The 18,773-nt window shown below is 38.3% G+C and overlaps 1 protein-coding gene across 1 annotated transcript; it reads left to right on the top strand.

Annotated features, from left to right (window-relative positions):
• On the top strand, positions 1-18,309 carry exoc3 (exocyst complex component 3). Its single transcript, XM_018695997.2, has 16 exons — positions 1-161; positions 1,016-1,212; positions 2,036-2,255; positions 2,446-2,618; positions 3,906-4,118; positions 5,201-5,379; positions 5,826-5,942; positions 6,669-6,786; positions 6,964-7,089; positions 7,718-7,818; positions 8,037-8,147; positions 11,704-11,845; positions 15,554-15,676; positions 17,149-17,310; positions 17,633-17,754; positions 17,879-18,309. Exons 2-16 carry the CDS (start codon positions 1,069-1,071, stop codon positions 18,081-18,083), a joined length of 2,256 nt encoding a protein of 751 aa, XP_018551513.1. The 5' UTR covers positions 1-161; positions 1,016-1,068; the 3' UTR covers positions 18,084-18,309.
• The last annotated feature ends 464 nt before the right edge of the window (positions 18,310-18,773 follow it).

The raw sequence follows: 18,773 nt of genomic DNA, 5'->3' as shown, positions 1-18,773 counted from the left end.
CCTTAAAAAAAGATAAAGAAGAAGAAGAAGCAGCAGCTGGTGTTGGGCGGAGCTCGAAGGAGGAAGTGGAGTAACAACAACACAACGTCGTTACAAATATCAATGTTATACATGTGGACATGTATTTAATCTTCACCACGCTTATTCTTTAAATGTCTGAGGTAAGGATATTTCTTTGATTTGTACAATGCGCATTGTTCAGTGGCGGTAAGATAGTGTTAGCCTTTTCCTATCCGTTGTTAGCTTAGCTAATGCTAATGAATTTATTGACATGGAAGATTGAAATTCATTTATAGGCTTAGCTAGTTTTTATTCCACACTTTGTACGCCGTAATGACTAGTCTGTCCGACCGCAGTGCACCGGCTGGTAAAATAAAAACTACACTACTTTAGCTCGCTAGCTGACAATGCTTTGCAATGTACTAACGTTATTAGATGCTACAGTGAAATCAGTGAAGCCATTTAACAGCGTGACAGCTGACCAGCTCTGAAAAAATATAAGGTTGTGTCACAGCTGTCCCTGTATGCTCTCTGGTCACAGTTTGTACCGTGTTTCATATTAATGAGTGCCATGTTATGACAGGAATCCGACTTTATCTTCTGCATGAACTTGGAGAAACACACTTTTAAAGAAACATTTAAGAGAGGTTTTGAGAGATCATTTTTCCTTTTTAAGAAATTTGCAAAAAAAAAAAAAAAAAAAAAAAATCAAAAAGCTGTTTTGTCACTATGGGGCATTGAGTATAGACTAGTGACAGGGAAAATTAATTTCAGCAACAGTTTTAGCAAAATAACTAAATGAGAAAAAAGGGTCTGAGGATGCAGGATACTTGAAAAACTGCCTGTTACCACGTGAAAGTGTATCATTTGAACAGTTATTTGAGTTATACTCTTTTACTGACAAGTAAAATGATTTTTGTAGTTGTGGTTTCAAACTATGAATATTTAGGTATGTGATTGTGCATGATGTTTACAGTTGTGAAAAACATTAAATTATTTTTGGTGTGTATGACAGAGTTGTGACAGTCTGGTACAGTCTGGTCTGGTACTTTATTGTTGAGAAATACTATGGAGGAGACAAGTCGGGAGGCAGTTGCCACTGCAGTGCAGCGTGTGGCAGGAATGCTGCAAAGGTCTGACCAGCTAGACAAAGTGGAGCAGTACAGAAGGAGGGAGGCCCGCAAAAAGGCCTCTGTGGAAGCCAGGCTGAAGGTAATGTGTTAAGACACAGTATAGCATAGTATCTGAATTCACATCTTCATTTTACACAAATATTCACTCACTGTTTAATTCAGCAACATGTTTTTGTCAGTAAAATGTCAGAAAAAAGTGTAACATCACAGGTTCTCCTCAAAGGTCGATCATCTAAACCTCACAGTTTAAAATGACAAAAGATAGAGAAATTTGAAATTTGTCACCAGTCTTTAGAAGCTAGAACCAGGGAATTGCCGTATATTTGGTTGAAAAATGAAAATTTATAAAAATGGCCGATGATCGTATTCAGTCAAACAAAAAAAAAGATCAGTTGACTCACTGCTTCAGCACTAAAACAATTTACTGTGTCAAGCAATCAAAAATAATTGATAATCACTAAAGAAATCAAGTTTGTCAAAACATTAAAGGAATATGTAAGTCAAAACATCAGTGCAGTTTGCATGTTCCAGTAACAAAATAAATACAGATAACCTCAGCTTCGTCTTAGTTCTAGTTTTCACTGGAACAAAATTCTCTTAATTTCCAGCCCAGTCCCAATATTTCATCATCTGGTCTCCTGACTTTTGTCATTTTCACTTCTGTTTGTTTGCTCAGTGTTGTATGTTGGAGGGCTTCTTCATTAGACTTCCCTCATTTACAGACTACTGACCTTTCTTGTTTTGTGACAACAGGCATGTTTAACTAAGTAGCTTTTTTTTTAAATATCCCATGCACTCCTGATCTTGATGTCACATTGTAATAGTCTTAAATAAAAAATAAAAATACCAACTTCAGTCACTAATTGACAGTAATATCTGTCTCTTGATGACCACTTCTTCAGGCAGCTATCCAGTCCCAGCTGGATGGCGTTCGCACTGGACTGATCCAGCTGCACAGTGCCCTGACGGACGTCAAAGACATCCAGAGCTCATTGGCTGATGTGAGTAAAGACTGGAGGCAGAGCATCAACACCATTGAGAACCTGAAAGATGTCAAGGATGCCGTAGTTCAGCACAGTCAGCTTGCCTCTGCCGTGGAAAACCTTAAAAACATTTTCTCTGGTAAGTTTTGTTCAATCCTAAGTAAAAGGTGTCACTGCTGTGTGTCCCATCACAGACAATATATTGTTACTGTAGAAACATCTGAGGTTTTACGCAAGCCCATGAAGTCTGACTCAGATTCATGATAATAAGAAAAAGTTCTAGTTTTGACCCTGAATTGATACTCTGTGTCACTTTGTTGTGTGTATAGTACCAGAGATTGTTGCAGAGACCCAGCAGCTGATAGAGCAGGCTGAGCTACTGCAGGCCCACAGGAAGCTGATGGAGCTGGAGTGTTCACGGGATGACCTCATGTATGAGCAGTACCGCATGGACAGCAAAAACACCAGTGACATGAACCTCATCTCCATCTATTTTGAAGATGTAAGCTCAAGTATTACAGTCTTGTAACATAACTGTGAAACATAAATATCACATATGTCATCACCATCACTACAGATCAAACTGACTTTTTCTCTCCTCAGGTACTGATAAAGTATAATCAGTACAATGTACATTCCCACAGCATTATTTCCATCAGTACAATTCAATTCAAGGCAGAGGGGGTAGAAAATAGCAAGAGAAGAGCATTGTATAACACAGGTTGCATATAAGATGTAAGGTGATGGCAGTAATACAGCAGTAGTAATGATAGTAGTGATAATATTAACTGCTAACATAGCAATACAACTAATAGCAGTATAAGTCATTTCTAATTCTAGCAGCAGGTGTTGAGTGGAGTTGTAGGAGCAGCAGGAGACTTGTCATCACAGATCAGACTCTACAGCTCCAGAGGCAGAAATACCTGCAGAAAGAGACAGAAGAGGAGAGAGAGAGAGACGGAAGAGTACAATACTACAGGAAAGGGAAGATAATGAGTTAGTAACATGTTTATGGGATATGTATCCATACTGTGGAGAGAGAGAGAGAGAGAGAGAAGCTCAGCCCATCATGGGAGATCTCCCAGCAGTCTAGCAGCATAACTAAGGGATGTTCAAGCCTGACCCAACCCTAACTATAAGCTAGCAACAGCAAGTTATGTCACACTCACTTTCTATTCTCTTAAACAAATACTGTTTTCATTTACTAATTATCTCCAACCAGCAGTAATTCAACTCTGCCAACTCTGAAAGTTATTAAATATCTTCCTGTCTTTCTGGTAGATTTATAGTGTGAAAAATTAGCAGAATGTGTCAACGTCCATTGATGGTAACTTAGCAATTATGCAGAATTTATGTGAGAGGACAGATAATTTCATTCCTTAATGTTTAGCAACCCATATTTTTTTTATGCTGAAGAGATCGCGTAGTACAAATATAGAGAGTTTTTCAGATCCATAATGGACCTGAGATCATTTCTTGACTAGTGCTGTCTTGGTGCTGTGATTTGTCTGAAAACCAGATTCTTATTTTTCAAAAATATTGTTAGTGTTTACTGATCTATACAAGACTCTGTATTATAATATAGTCTATTTTACCTAAAAATACTAGATTTGATACTGGTCTGTATTATTTAGTATTGCAGCATCTAAATTGTTTCTCTTCAGGATATATTTAACTGTTGTGGTCTTAAGAGTGGTTGGGGAGTTTTATATACAGTATATTCAGTCTAAATTTTATAAGCTAAAGCTTCAAGGCAGCCCATTTTCAGTCTCTTCCTCTTCCATTCTAGGTTCAGGGGTTGTCAGATGAGCTGGCCAAACAGTTATGGATGGTACTGCAGAGGTCCATGGTAACGGTTCGTCGTGACCCTACTATGCTGGTGTCAGTGGTTCGTATCATTGAGCGAGAGGAGAAGATTGATCGGCGTATGGTTGACCGCAAGAAGCAGACTGGATTCATCCCACCTGGGCGACCCAAACAGTGGAAGGACAAGATGTTCGAGGTAAGAGGAGTTGTCAGAGTAATACTTTTTTAAATACTCAAAGTCATGAAGAATATTACTGGGACAGTTGGCTTGAGTGAGATTATTTCTTCATCTTCTTGTTTGCTGAGTTTACCTACCTGTTTTTCTTTTCCTGACTCTTCATCATCATTATCTACCCCTGATACTAACTCATCCAACTCTCCATCCTCCTCTTCTTTGACCTTTCGTCTTCATCCAACTCATACTTTTCTTGTGATTCATCTTCCTTATCCAGTCCCTCCCCTTTTAATATTCCATATTGTCTTTATTTTTTTTCTCCTTTTCTTCATGCAATTTTTCTTCCTCTTAGTCTTCTAACTCTTCTGCTGACTTTTAATCTGACACTGCCCAAATAGTGGGCAGAGGTCAGGGTCAGATGGAAGCTGAATGCATTGTAACGTTTGCAACATTATTCCTCTTGGCCTTCATTCGTTCATCCTACAGCAGTTTGTAGTATACTTACAAACAAGAGATGATGATCCGCTCTTCACCTTCTGCTCCAAACATTTTATTTTTGTTTTGCCTTTCTTCTACTCTGAACTGCCATGGCAGGGTGTGTGCAAAGCTGTGGTGGCTGGCTGTTAATTTGAGGAGTGCTTGATTTGATATGCAGGACAGTTTTCATTGAATGCAGTACACATTTAAAATGTCAATTTCGTACGTGGTCAGGTTCATTTAATTGTGGGGAGCCAAAATCATAATCACAGTTGATAGTCTGAAGTTGATTGTCCAGCACTAGTCTCTAGACACTAGCCCAAATATCTAGACCATGTGTAATTTTTTCAATCATGAACAACAATTGAACTTGACTGTTCGTGGAACATGGTCTCACTGGTAGGTTTGCTTGTAGACTGCATTTCAACACTTTGCTGAAATGCACTTGAAATGCACATTTTGTGAGTATGGAACATTATAGTAATCATAGTAAAACTAAATATTGTTTGCTGTGAAAAGATGTGACATTGAAGTTTTAGTTGACTCTACCTCAGTAAGAGGTGTTTATCTGCTCAGCCCAAAACCAATGAACTTTGCTGGAAGTCTCTCATCTGTTTCTGTTGCAGGTGTTGGAGGGTACAGTCAGCACCCGCATTGAGGGTACTCAGGCAGTGACAAGAGAGGCTGATAAAATGTGGCTGGTTCGCCTTCTAGAAATAACCAGGAAGTATGTTCTGGATGACCTCATTGTTGTCAAGAACCTCATGGTGCAGTGCTTCCCCCCACACTACAACACTTTCAACAGGTAATCGGAAGGTTTCTAAGGTTATGTTCTTACATAGATTAGGCAACCAATTTATGTATAGAGTTATTGAATTCACTGTGCTGCTCAATGCATGATTTGATGTTGTGAATCAATCAACGCAGAGTAAATATCAATATGACACCTCTGACCATTCAGATTGTTTTTATTGCTTCTTGCATGACATATGTTTATGAATAGTGATCTTCAATTCAATAAATGTTTATGATTCAGCTGGATTATGTGAACTGCGAGTATTCTATTTACTTGCTTGGAGAAAAAAAGCAGTGATGTTGTTATTGTGCTATTACAGTGTACAAGTGTATTGTGTATTAAATTTAAGCACTTGTGAACTGAGACTTACACAAGACTTGAAAAAAGTCAAAGTATTAACTTATACATACACATTCAGGTAAGTGTTGGTTTACATGCATGTATGTGTGTTTCAGGTTTTTCAGTCTCTACCACAATGCTGTGTCCATTCGTGTTAAAGAACTGGCTGCTGAGGACTTGGAGGCTAATGAGATTGTGTCCCTGCTAACCTGGGTCCTCAACACATATAAGAGGTACAAACACACAAGCATTCACTTTCACAACCTTATTGTGTATTTTAAGACATTTATCAGTTCAAAGATGGAACTTTGAAGCAGGTTTGCCCCAGCAATGGGGCTTGTGCATATCTAGGTTATATTAGGCCAACTGCAACTGTCAAAAATCATTCAAGTGTATTTTCTACAGTGTAGTCTGTGCAAACACTTGATTTGTGATGTCTCCCATGGTGAACTCTATGACGTATTAAATAGTGAATCAACATGCTCAAGCTGAGTATGTATACAGTAGATGTATTCTGAATAGTCAAAAGTAAAAATAAAGTAAAAAAATAGTAAAATCAAAATCAAAATCAAGAGTCATTCAGCACAACTAGCAACTAGCAACAGTGTCACTGTGGCACAACAGGTATTTCAACACCTGGTTAAGCTGACAACTGATATTTTGTTTGCCATCATGACCACCAGTCCATCTTGCTTTACTGCAATAAGAGGCTGTTGTTAGTTTGATTTCCCTGGCACATCTAGAGTTAAAATTATGGTCTGTTGATATGTTGTTGTAAACTCTTTCAGATGTAAATTTGTCTAACCAGCACAAATAAGCATGTTTCCTAAAATGTTGAACTGTCCCTTTTAAGGAAAAAACTTTACATATTAACTAATAGTGCTTTATCACATGCTCAAAGAATTCAAGAGGCACCTGCAGGCGCAACTGATGTATGTGTGTGCATGGTTGTGTTACAGTGTAGAGATGATGGGCCATCCAGAGCTCCATTCAGAGTGTGACATCAACCAGCTGGAGCCTCTGCTGCCTCAGGATGTGGTAGATGACCTACTCAGCAAATATGTCCAGACTTTTACAGTAAGTTCCACACACACCAACAGGAACAGGGACACTAAGTGAGAGTGTCCCTCTCAAGTTAATTAGTCTGTAGACTTACCTCCATTATGCCTGCCTGTATTGGCACAGAAACAATGTTAGAAAGCATCTTTTGTTGAGTGTGGACCTAAACTCTCTGTTGACCGTCCATGTCTTCAGTCTAATATAACAGGCTGGCTGCGCAAGGCCCTTGAAACAGATAAGAAGGACTGGCAGAAAGAAACAGAGCCTGAGGCTGACCAAGATGGATACTACCAGACCACACTGCCTGCCATTGTCTTTCAGGTACCACACAGTCACCTCAGACCTTTGACGAAGTATTCCTGACTCTGATAAGTAGACAGATTTTCAGTGGGCCAGAGGTGCACGTTCAGGAAAGATACTCAGTAAGTTTTCCTAAAGGTGTTCCAGTTTTAAATGGCTGTAGACTTAGCTTGCAGGCAGGCAATGCACTCCTGCAACATCACAGCTATTTAGGAGCTGGTTATCTTGTCATTTTGCTGACAAGCATGGCTGCTATAAATATTTTACCACATGAATATTATCATTCAGGTAATGAACTGTACAGTGTTTTTTTTCCAGATTCAGCACTTGCCTCTGAGGACAGATTTGTCTCATCAGTGTGTTGTATTAAGAACTGAAATTTCCCTTAGGAGTTTGTTGAGACCAAACCAGAGCTAAACAGAGAGTGAATATTGCACTTCTGTTCTTCAACTGGACACCAAAATGACTGCAAATGTTGCTCAGTGTCTACAGGATGTATAAACAGGCAAATGTTTGCTAACATGTTGGTGGTAATATGTCAGTAGTGTGTTTAGAGCTGAATTCCTCTGAAAACATTTTCTAGGATAGCACAGCATTCATTTTCGCTCTACCTCTCACTTGATTTTAATGAATCCTCAATCTTGATCAGATGTTTGAGCAGAACCTACAAGTTGCTGCACAGATTGATGGGGAATTCAAAGAGCAAGTTCTGAAGCTGTGCCTGAAACAGATGAACACATTCCTTATCAGGTAATTTTCTCATACTGTTTGACTTTCTTTCTGATGTAATAAAGGTCTTCCATCATCATTCCATCATCACCACCAGTCCTCAAGCTCAATGACTCAATGAATCTATTCACATTTAAGGTCTAATGAAGAATCTAATTAATAAACTACTGCAATAATTAAGAAAACAATAAAGCAGCTGTGTAAAGCTACGTGCAAACAAATGTGTGTGTTGTGTGCAGGTACAGAGAGGAGGCAGTGACCTATAAAGAGGACCACCTGAGAGACAGACAGCTGCCTCAATGTTATGTGCAGTACATGATAGCCATCATTAACAACTGCCAGACATTCAAGTAAGTTTTGTACATTAACTAGTGTTACCACTTTCAGTAAATGACAACTTTGGTCATGATATCAAGTAGAGTGTGATCATTGTTAATGTTTCAGGTGAGAGTCATGGCCTGAGGTCTTGGGTGTGTGGCTATATATATATATTTTATATGTTTTTTCATCTGTGTTTATCTAACTCTTATTTATATAGGGTAGGTTTTCTCAGTATACGTGCTTATTTACAGAAATTTCTTCAAATTGACTTAAAAGGAAAAACTGAAATATCAGTGACATAAGTATTCAGACCCATCACTGTAACACTTGAAATTTTGCCTAGGTTCCTCCCATTTCTCTAGATGTCTCTGAGATGTTTCTACACCTTGATTGGAGTCCACCTGTGGTAAATTCAGTTGATGGGATATGATTTGGAAAGGCACACAAGGTCTCACAGCTAATAGTGCAATCACCAACAGTATCATCAGGGTAGAGATGAATTTGATGAACACAAAGAAAATCTTCATTTACATATATAGTGAACAGGACAGGTCCCAAAATGGATCCTAGCAGCACTATCTGTACTCAGATATGTGTCCTGTGATCAATGATAATGATTAAAATTAAGAATATAAGTTGGCTGAGAACAGAACCTTTGGGCACTCCATTAACAACATTAAGCCAGTTTTACCTGAGCCCATTGGCTTTCACAGACTGAGTCCTACTTGTCTGATCATATGAGGTATGGCTATTAAATAACAAAACTGATGCTGTAATACAATTTTATGGAACATAAATATTTTTCAGTGTCTTTCTCCTTCAACATCCTCCCCTTCTGCATCAATTTTTTTGGCTAAGAATTGAGATCACGATTCTCTCTCATGATTTTTTTTTTTTTTTGTTTTTACTAATTTACCCAATACACAAGGAAGTGGAACAGAAAATATAATGGTGTCTAATATAGGACAGGCCATATCTTAAAGAGTACAGTCTAGACCTGCTCTATATGAAAGTGCCAACTTCTGTTGTGATTCAGCGCTATATAAATAAGATTAAATTGAACTGAACTGAACTGAGTTGAATGTTTGGCTAAGTGGCAGCTGATTGAGTCTGTAATTTCCTTGTGTCTATGGGAGCTTGTCAGGTAATGGCAATAAATTATGTAAGGTTCTAAGGCTGCCCCCGAAATGTCGACTATTCGATACATTAGTAAGGAGTACCCTGATTAGGGCTGGGTATCAATCAAAAATATTCGATACCGGTTTCTTAACGATACTTCGATACCAATTTTATAAAATCAATTCTAACAAAGAAAATTGCATTACATATTATGGTACAAATCTTGAGTTTCATTTTTCAGCTTTGGCTTTTTGCCACTCAAAGCAGTTTTCTAACAAAAATAATATACAACAAATATTTTTCAGTGCAAAAGAACTGTTGCAAACAAGTGACAAGTCAGTGTCTAATGCTCACTGCTGCAGACTAAGGACCTTTAAATCTTTGTGCAGTTCAACACGGAGCAACTTTCTGCTCGTAACTGTTTCTGTGTTCTTCCAATTATTGCATCACACACTACTGGCATCAGTCTTGATAAAATGGAGACACACTTTTGATCTCAGTTGTATTTTTAACTGCTTCGACACACACACACACACACACACACACACACACACACACACACACACACAGTAGCTCACAACAAAGATTCACGTGAACCGCGTTTGTGGGCGTAACCACGTAAGTATATTTCCTGCATGCCTCGATCTCGATCTTGATTTTGATCTTGATCACGTGATTAACATCTTAGTACCGAAAAACAACGCATCTTTCAATACAGGTCTTCCAGTTTAACTGGTGATCCTGTTAACTGGTGATATTTGTGTACCTTTTCGCTTGCTTTGCTCCACATGTTGGTAACAGATTCGTCATTTTCAGGTAGAGGAGCTACTACTATGTGCTTGTTTAGTGTGACAAGATATTGAAGGCTAACCCTAACCCTAACACCGGGGTTTCCCAGGCCTTATTAGTCATTTTTGATGCTCGCTATTAAGTAAACAGGGACTGTATTTCGGGTTGTCGACTGCAGGATATGCATTTTATCTGGTGATGTATATGTGTTTTTCGGCGAGGTCTTCAACATCTCGCCACACTAAACAAGCACACGGTAGCAGCTCCTCTACCTGAAAATGATGAATCTGGAGCAAAGCAAGTGAATAGGTAAACATACATCACTAGTTCACAGGATCACCAGTTAAACTGGAACACCGGGTAGTAATCAAAGCATTTCGGTTGGTGCCATAAAAGAACCGAAATTCAGTACCCAGCCCTAACCCTGATCTGACTCACACAATCTCAGTGGACGAGTCGTTACTCTTTTTTTTTTAGCTGCCTCAGAATTCACACACAGAGCACTGCAGGAGCAACAGAGCGACTGTAAACTTTACAGCCACATCTAAACCACAAAACTAACTACAGAGTTACTTAATGAAAATAGAGTGCGATGCAGGCAGTGTGACTCGCTCTGATTCTCTCCGCTCCAGTGTCAGGTGACAGCTGCTGACAGCTGCATGCCCGCCACGAGAATCCGCACATCTAAAGTGGAAACTACTGTTGATAAGACAAGTTAAAACCGGCTGACAGTGTCTGTCTGCAGTGTTTTCGCTATATACATTTTGTAGCAGCGGCCCGCCAAGACAGAGGAGACAAATGGATACTGTACTCATCACATCTGTCATTCATTGCCGTCATGTCTACTCACATTGTCATAGCCTGTCACCTCGCTCTCACTGGGTTTATTTGAGTTTAAGCTGCTCTGAATCACATGGTGTAATTGCACATTCTCACTGGCTGAGGGAAATAGGAGCATTCGTTTTGATGCAGCGGGTGTCTCTGATGAAAATGCAGTAGAATCGTTGTCGTTTAGAAATGAGATTGCATAGAGCTCTGAATCGAGATCGCGATTTTAATACAATTATTCGTGCAGCCCTAGTGAGAGCCTTTAAAAGCAAGTCTTACTGTGTCCTCCTTTTTACCATGCTCCCTCAAAATTAGGACCAATCCTCCTGCCAGAATCTCCAATGGGAATTGATGAAACTCTGGTTTCTGTTTTGAAACGTTTTATCAGAGTTTAATCTTTGAAGCCTGCAAACTTAGCTACCAACAGTCAGGGCTTCCATTGGATTTCCTCGCCCACCTGAATTCTGTGCAAAATGAGTTGCTTTCACTTCAAGTCTCCTTCATCAGCTTACAGTATCATACAGGATATTATCATATTCAGAGGTGGTATATGTAAATAAGAACCAGTATATACCAGTGAGAAATAAAATAAAAGTTTCATCAGGAAAAATGCCAATATGATTTAAAAACTAACTTGTGAAAAATGTCTGTGATTAAATAAAATATATATCCAGTAACATGAATGATAAATTAGCAAATCATAATAATGAGTTGAAATTAAATAATTGTATTTCTGTATTTTAAACAGTGTATTCATATGAACATTTATTTCATAATGTCTTTAAAAAATAATTTATATTGAGCACTTTGTGGTACCATATTGGAACAGTTATCCTGTGTGTTCCTCAGAGAGTCCATCAACAGTCTGAAGAGGAAGTACTCTCAGTCATCAGAGCCCACTGACAGTGATGCTGCCATAGAGAGGACGCTCAATGAGGTGGCCAAGGAAGGATGTCAGTTCCTATTGGATGAAGTTTTTCTAGACCTTGAGGTAAGAAAGGCTGTTGGACTGAATTATATTTACTAAAGTTAAGTTTAGCAAAGTCTTTGTAGTGTTACACAAAGTAATTTGTATTTTCATAAAAGATTCAATTATTCTGAAATCTCACAAAGATTTTGCTACAAATACCATGCATTTGCCATTTTACAGGTACTTGTACTGCAAACTATTCCAAACTGGGTCAGAAAACATGAACACTTTCTTTCCCTCTCTATCTGTACTCAGAATGCAGATATGTGTCCTGTGATCGATGATAATGATTAAAATTAGAGACAAATATTAATGCAAATAATGTGATAAACACTTGGAGTCCTACATATGACGACACACTGTTTATAACAAGCCACTGTAAGCAAGAACTGGGCAGTGACAGCAACCAGCCTTTACCTGGCTTTTAAAGAAAAGAAAGACTTGAGTCTGAAATAAATTTCAACTTCAGTCTTAGTTTCCTTACTGTCGCTTCACTGTTTTCACTATTGCCTTAAAACATCAAGATATTTACCTATTTTCTTCCCCTGAGTTATCATATCAATAGTATGTGGAAGTTTTTTCCTTGAAATAGAAAATGACTTTTTTGTCTTAATTTAACACAACCTTGAGTTGAATAAGCTGACACTATAAATTATTAAACCCAAACAGAAGTGCCTCCATGACCACAAATGCACAGCTATATAAAACCATGTCACTGTCATAATACTGTGTATAAATGCCATATGCATCGGCACCTAAATTTTTTATATAAAGAGAGAATATAAGTTGGCTGAGCACAGAACGTTTGGGCACTCCATTTGTGGCGACTTTCCAGCCCTTTAACGTTGCCTGAGAGGTAGAGATAGGTCCTGTATGTTTGTATGATGCGCTGCCAATACAGAGAAGCACGCTGAATCCAGGTAAGTTTCAGAATGTTTAATGATAAACACAACAGCTACTACAGCGGCTATTTGGAGATACACGTGCAGATCAGATGTAAAACATGCACTGTTTGCATATGTGTATCATAACTGAACAAAAGGCGGTCAACAAAAATTACGGCTACCTGACTCTCCTCTCTCCCTCCAGTGCAGGTGATTCAGCCCCTAATATAACCTACGACTGCCATCTACGGTGCCCACGTGACCCAAACCCCACATATCACCGTGGCAACCATACCAAACAAATCAAAACCCAAATAATCCCCAGCAAACAATGTGTGGCTCCTACACCATTAACAACATTAAGCCAGTTTTACCCAAGCCTACACTGAGACTTACTTGATAGATAATTAGAAAACCAGCCTCCTGCCTGATCATATGAGGTATGTCTATTAAATAAAGACACTGATGCTGTAATACAATTTTATTGAATATTAACACTTTTCAGTGTCTTTCTCCTTCAACATACTCCCCTTCTGCATCAACACACCACTGCATACAAGTCTTCCACTGATTAAAGCAGTGCAGTAGGTCTTTCTTAACTTCTGACACAGACTCAAAACATGTTCCTTTGAGCACTGATTTGATCTTAGGAAAAAGGAAAAAAGTCTCACGGTGCTAGATCAAGTGAACAGGGAGGGAGATCAAGCACTGCGATTTGTTTGTGGGCCAGATACTGCTTTAGAGCACAGTGTGAGCTGAGACAACTTTGGCACATGCTTTTGTCATGTTCAAATTTTCATGTAAAATTTGCCGAACTCTCTCTTTATCAAGACCATTTCTGCTATCATTCTTATACTGAGTTGTCGATCATTTCGAATGATTTGTTCAATTTGTTGAATGTTTTCAGAAGTTTTTGATTTGCATGGGCACCCAGAACGTTCATCATCTTCGACATCCTCTCTGCCTTCACAAAACCTTCTGTGCCATTCAAACACACGTGGACATGACATGCAGTGTTCCCCATACAATGTACGAAAAGATTGGGCTGCTGTTTTGTTCAATTTCACCAAATTTCAAGTTAAATTTCAAGTTAAATTTTAAGCTAATCAATTTCTGACGCCTTAGCAAGAACACATGCACTTCAATCAGTAGCTAGCAGTGAACTGAAGACGTCACTTATTGGAAACTTAGAGCAGTTTGTGTGAATACCAAACCTTTAATATATAACACTTAGTGTGATCGTGAACCACAAAGTTTTTATCCTCATAAGCACAGTCTTGTTATTTAATAGTCATACCTTGTATAGCCCAGTGTTAAGCAGGCTTTGCTTCAGGGGTCGCTGCAGTGCACACACGGTATCAAATGCTTTAGACAAATCAATAAATAAAACTGAACAGCTCTACTTCTTGTCCAAGGTTCCAATATCATTTGAAACTTGCCGTTACAGTAGTAGTACTCAGACAAAGTAGCACTGGCATGTAAAACCTCTTAAAACTGGATACTAAGTGTTTGAAGAATTTAAGCCAGCGAAGGCAACAGGAGGTAAGGTTATAATTATTTAAATAGGAAACACCACTCTTTTTAACCAAAGTGCAACAAAAATTCCACACTTTAGCAACAATTAACAACAAAGATAAAATACTAAGTGTGTATAAGAGGGAAAGCCTTTACCAAAAAATTTTTTAAGGCCTCACATACCACAGTTAAGGTGAATGGCTTAAATCCAAAGCTTTCAATACCAGTCACATAGTCAGTGACATCTGACATTTATAATTAGAGAGGTAGTGCCAGAAATGAAGACAGGAACAGGCAACAAAATGTTTGTTGAAACTATTTGGCATATTTTATCAGTCACTGTAGCTGAGTTCTTACTAATGAAGAGAGGCAGATCTTTGCAGATCATTGTGAGCTGGTAACCATTTGGAATCAATCTAACTGAGCCTGACTTTCTTGCCCAGACTTTGTTTCTTTTATGCAGCATGTTATAGAGATTGATAATGAACCAAGGATTATTTTGGCCATTTATTCTATACTTTAGGTGCATCCTCATTAAAGTACTAATGAGAGAAAAATGACCACGTTTCTACCTTATCAATTGAGGAAATGTTGCCCTAATGAAACTATGATTAGACAAAACAAATCATGTCAGAAGACATGTTCCACAATAAGATAAGATAATTGTTTATTAGTCCCACAGCAGAGAAATTTACATTGTTGCAGCAGCAGCAACAGGACTTGCCAAATAGAAAAAGCTATAAGGAAGTTATAAGGAAGACAATATATATATATATAAAAAAAAATAATAATATGAAACAATATAATCAGGACTATATACTTAGTAACAGATTGAATTTGAATACTGATAGTTCACAGTTTGAAATAATAAACCCTGAATGAATTAATATCAATTAATATCAAGGCTTGATTTTAGGGACCTTGCTACAACATAATGGTCACTCAAGTCATTCACAAACACAACTGCTGCTGAATATTAATGAAGATCAAAAATCAAACTGAGATCAGTTAATGATAGCTTATTAGGAGATATAGAGTTTGGGTGTCCAGTAACATCAAATAAGCTACAAAGTAAAAACATTTTCTTAAAGCTACAAAATATTTGCTGTGCTGTAACACATGGTTTTCATATTAGTGTCACTTATTTCTTTTTCAAAGGTCCACATGTAAGTACTAGATAATGCATAAATGGGCTGGAGACAGATCAACTGCCTTGTGCTTTTCATCTTAATTGACAGTTAAAAAGGACAAAAACAACTTAACACATAAGATTGTACTGATGATTTTTAGAATGAATTAATTGCTTTGATTTTGATGTTGCATTAATCAGCATCACCTGAATGAGCTGCTGACCAGGAAGTGGCTGACAGGTTCTCATGCTGTGGACACTATCTGTGTGACAGTAGAGGACTACTTCAATGACTTCAACAAGATCAAGAAACCTTTCAATCAGGTAAGAATGGAGCAAAATGTTGGCTCTTAGCAGGTTATTTTGATTAATTGTTATTACATTCCTATGAAACTTAATGGTGTTTGTTTAAAATTATTAGCCCCCCTATGAAATTGAAAGTTTTTTCAAAATTTTCCCAAGTGCTTTTTTAACAGAGCAAGGAATGTTCAACATAGCATTTCTAAACATACTAGTTTTCTAGTTTTCTTTTAGAAAGCATAAATTATTTCTGTTTGCACACAATAACAAAACTACCTGGGTCAATATTATTAGCCCCCTTAAGAACTGACCTTTTTATTGAGCCATAGCACAAACAACTATTGTGCAGTGATGTGCTTTAACTTTGTAATGCTCAAAGCCTGTACAATCAAGTTAGAACTGAGGGTTATCTCCCAATTTACATACAGTATAAAAACTTCAGTAATGGTTTGAGCTGTCATTTGAAAAAGCATCATGCCAAAAACAAAAGAAATCACTTTAGACTTGTTGTTGCTCAAGTTATCACAGTGTTTCCAAATGTCAAGAACTGGAGTGAGAAGTATCATCAAGAAATTCAAGGAGAGCCACACAGTACAGAACAAGCCTGGCAGAGGTAAGAAGCAAAAGATTTAAAAAACCCTGGAAAGAAAACTAGTGAGAGATGTGTCTAAAGACCCCTGAACAACTGCTAAGACAATAGTGAATGACTTAGCCAAGTAGTCTCAAAGTAGACAATTACTAGAGCTCTGCACAGGAATGGGCTGTGAGGATGCAGACCAAGAAAAACTCCACTTGTGCAGAAGAGACACCTTCAAGCCATACTGAGGTATGTGAAGGACAACCTGGAGAAACATTATGCATACTGGAAGCATGTCCTTTGGTCAGATGAGATGACCAGAAGACCAAAGTGAATGTTATTGACTGGCCTGCACAAAGCCCTGACCATTGAAAATCTGTGGGGTGAACTGAAGATGAAGGTCCATGCCAGAAGGCCATCAAATCTGGAGGAGTTTGAGAGATTTGCCAAAGAAGAATGGGTGGGGATTCCTCAGGAGACATGTCAGAGACTTGTTGAAAACTACAACAAACAACTGCAGGCTGTTATCAAGCAAAAAGCATACACAATTGAATATTAGCGTCAGGGGGCTAATAATTTTGACCCTGGTAATTTTTGGTTTTTGTGGGATAATTTTGTTTCTGTGTGCAAAGTAAAATAATGTAAGCATCCAAAATAAACCTAGGATGTTTGAAAAAGCTGTGTTAAAAAAATCTTTGCTCTGTTTAACAGCACTTGGGAAGTACTTTTAAAACAATGACATTTTCACAGGTGGGCTAATAATTTCATCCGTATATACTGACTCACAGAAGTTATTGCTCTCACCTGCCATGTTCCATTTGTTCACAGAAGAATGTCTCTGAGCTTCTTGAGCACACCTCATAATATAGAGATTTGTCATGTGATCTTAGGACATACATGTTGACTGTGGTGTGTGCAGGAGATGACAAGTGAGGCCCTGCGCAGAGTGGTGGTGGAGTACATTAAAGCAGTGATGCAGAAGAGGATCACCTTTAAAAATGCTGATGAGAGGAGGGAGGGAGCTGAGAGGATGATCAAAGAGGCTGATCAGTTCAAGTTCCTCTTCCGAAAACTGGCTGCTGTGAGTTCACATATGATGGTTTCTTTAAACTGCAACATTATTCACTTTCAGCACACACATTACTGTTGTAATTAACAATTAACTACTGTGCTGAGTTTAACAAATCTGTCAACCATTGGCAAAGCTGTCAAAACACTTGTTTTATAGCAGTACTGAGTCCGAAGATATCCAGTGTACGCACTGATGGAGGACTGCAGCTTCTACTATTGTAATGATCTCACTGCTCAGCCAGCATAGACATGGGGTAACCATTGACTGGTATTGAAAGGAAACCTGTTAAGTCTGGGGGGCATGCCTAACCTTGGTTGATTGTTGCATGTAGGGTGAGGACACAGACCGACTTTGCGGTGCCATCGCTGCAATTGCTGAAGTGTTTAAGCTGACTGACCCCTCACTGCTGTTCCTGGAGGTCACCACTCTAGTGTCCAAATATCCTGACATCAGGTACATTCAGTGACACAAGCGGCATACAAGTTTTTGCATAAATGTTTTACTCTGCTCAAGTAGTATCACAGAGCAGGTTGATGCCACATTAGCTAAAGGTTTTTGTCCTTCCTGCTCTCCATAGGGAGGAGCACATCCAGGCATTGCTGGCAGTGCGTGGTGATGCCAGCAGGGAAATGCGTCAGATGATCATCGGGACCCTCAGTGAGAACAAAGTGTCCTACTCTGGTGTCACACAGCCCATCTTTAAAGACATCACTGTGCCCACCATCACCATGACAACCATGACTACCATGACCTCCATGGCAACTGCAAAGCTGCTCAAATGAAGCCAGTCACCATGACATTTTCCACTTTTAGCCCCTTCAGACATGATAACACATAAGCAAATTTCTTAATTCTTAATTTCTTAATTATTCTTAATTGGTTAACACAACTTGCTGTGTTTTCTGTCCCCACAAATTATTTGTTGTTTTTTTTGTTTGTTTGTTTGTTTTCATCCTGATCCCATGTCATTCTTCAACAGAATAATAAAATCATAGTTGTATAAATGGACTGTTGTATGACTATTAATTAGAGGTCAAAGCATCACAAGTATTGGTTCCCTGCTTTTTCTCTCCTCCTTCTCTTCCCTGTTTGACACATTTTTCATCTCACACAAAAATGTAAACATTCAAATCAAAGTAGATTACACTGCACATAATGCATGAAGCACAACATTGTACCTGCTTATCTGTGTATCTGTGTACTATTTAATGGTTATTACTAAATAATGCTTTCAGTTACTAACTTTCATCAAAACAGTTTGCAGTAGTCATATTATGGTGATCACCTTATATAGATAAGGAGAAAATGTTTTATCTATGTAGACATCATAAATGATATATAATGATGATGAAAACAACAAGTTTTAGAAAACAACAGATAATGGGGTCTGTTGTCTTTACATTCAGACAAAGCAAAGTGGTGACTGTAATTCTCTGAAGTTAGTTAGCTAGCTAAGTTAGTTAACTGAAAGT

Source organism: Lates calcarifer, linkage group LG4 (genome assembly GCF_001640805.2).
Source record: "Lates calcarifer isolate ASB-BC8 linkage group LG4, TLL_Latcal_v3, whole genome shotgun sequence".
Classification (NCBI taxonomy): domain Eukaryota; kingdom Metazoa; phylum Chordata; class Actinopteri; family Centropomidae; genus Lates; species Lates calcarifer.
The sequence above is the reverse complement of the archived record's forward strand: the minus strand, read 5'-3'. Positions and strand labels throughout refer to the sequence as shown.

Excerpts from the sequence above, each read along its gene's own strand:
- exoc3 (XM_018695997.2), top strand. The coding sequence starts at position 1,069 with ATGGAGGAGACAAGTCGGGAGGCAGTTGCCACTGCAGTGCAGCGTGTG. Across the intron at positions 1,213-2,035 it reads CTGTGGAAGCCAGGCTGAAG|GCAGCTATCCAGTCCCAGCT; the intron begins GTAATGTGTTAA and ends CCACTTCTTCAG. Across the intron at positions 17,311-17,632 it reads TCTTCCGAAAACTGGCTGCT|GGTGAGGACACAGACCGACT; the intron begins GTGAGTTCACAT and ends TGTTGCATGTAG.